The 1,224-nt window shown below is 42.8% G+C and overlaps 1 protein-coding gene across 1 annotated transcript; it reads left to right on the top strand.

The window, feature by feature from the left end:
- Nucleotides 1-6: 6 nt before the first annotated feature.
- Nucleotides 7-977, top strand: PPTG_18541 (hypothetical protein; the record flags this gene model as incomplete). The annotated part of the gene is made up of 3 exons (XM_008916512.1): nucleotides 7-56; nucleotides 129-197; nucleotides 266-977. 3 exons carry the CDS (start codon nucleotides 7-9, stop codon nucleotides 975-977), a joined length of 831 nt encoding a protein of 276 aa, XP_008914760.1.
- Between the last annotated feature and the right edge of the window lie 247 nt (nucleotides 978-1,224).

The following is a 1,224-nucleotide window of genomic DNA, read 5'->3' as shown; positions in this document are numbered from 1 at the left end:
CGACAAATGAAAATCTGGCCGGACGAACTTCAGCGCTGTACCGATCTGGAATATTTGTACGTGAAATTGAATATTCTGCTTAAAACCATGGCGAAACTATGGAGACTAACGTAACATGTGTCCATCAGATCGATCTATTATACGGGAGTAGAAGTTATTCCAGATTGGTTCAGCGTCTTTCGCAAGCTGGAGTTCTTGTAAGTATCTCGAACTTTGTGCTGTCTAACTTGGCAAACTCTAATTCTATTTTTTTTTTACCTGATAGGGATCTTCAGGGCAAGTTTGGACATACAAATATTCTAAGTATGCCGTCAGACTCGTTCTCGAATATGGGGTCTTTGACATTTATACACTTAGGATATCTTCAACAACTCCCACAATTACCGAGTTTTCAAGGGCTCTACAATCTCAAAAGCATGTCGATTGCTCTGCTTTATGCTCTAACCACACTACCAGATCTGGAACCTCTCGTGAAGCTTCAACGAATGGAACTCGTTGCGTTGAACTCCCTTCGCAGACTTCCTGAGGTTGCTTCTAATCATCATCTAGCGCACTTGGTGGTTTGGCAAGCACAACTATGTTGCAATGGGTTTCTTGGCTATTGCGACGTCTCTCACCCCGTTTGCGCTGGTTTGTCAACCAATGAGTGTATCTCAGTATCTGACGGACCGAGTATCGAGAGCCAAGTGTTTTTCGCTTCGCAACCGGCTCTGTGTGATAAGAACGAGCCGTTCATTCCTAACGCGTTACCTCCGCTAAAAGCACAGATAGACGTATGCGGAGGTGTACTCTACCGACAATGCCGTGATCCGCTCTTCGAATCTAAACCGGTGGGGATTTGTGTGAACCTCTACTTTCAAGTGATTGCTTGCAATTCGTTCGACTTAACCGCAATTTACGGTCGACAGCAGGAGATTTTGTATGGACTTGGTCTCCCATGTGACCCGAAAGAAGAAGCTTGGCTAGGTTGTGTCTAATTTACGAGTATCGTTATTGTCAGCATGGTAGATGGACGTGCTCAGGGCAGCATACGGTATCATGTTCAAACGCTTTTTTTTTTCTCCAACCACGGTGTGGTTGCTCGTATTTCTAAAAATACAATCTTTTAAGTACATGTATTACAGTAGTATTGGCAATAGTACTGTAACGAGTGTCATCAATGTTGTATAATAGTAATCTACATCTAAAGTTTATAAGAGTACTTTAGTTCTGTAGACACTTGTA

Source organism: Phytophthora parasitica (assembly GCF_000247585.1).
Source record: "Phytophthora parasitica INRA-310 unplaced genomic scaffold supercont2.85, whole genome shotgun sequence".
Taxonomy (NCBI): Eukaryota; Oomycota; class Peronosporomycetes; order Peronosporales; family Peronosporaceae; genus Phytophthora; species Phytophthora nicotianae.
Note: the sequence above shows the minus strand (reverse complement) of the source record. Positions and strands in the feature narration are given on the sequence as shown.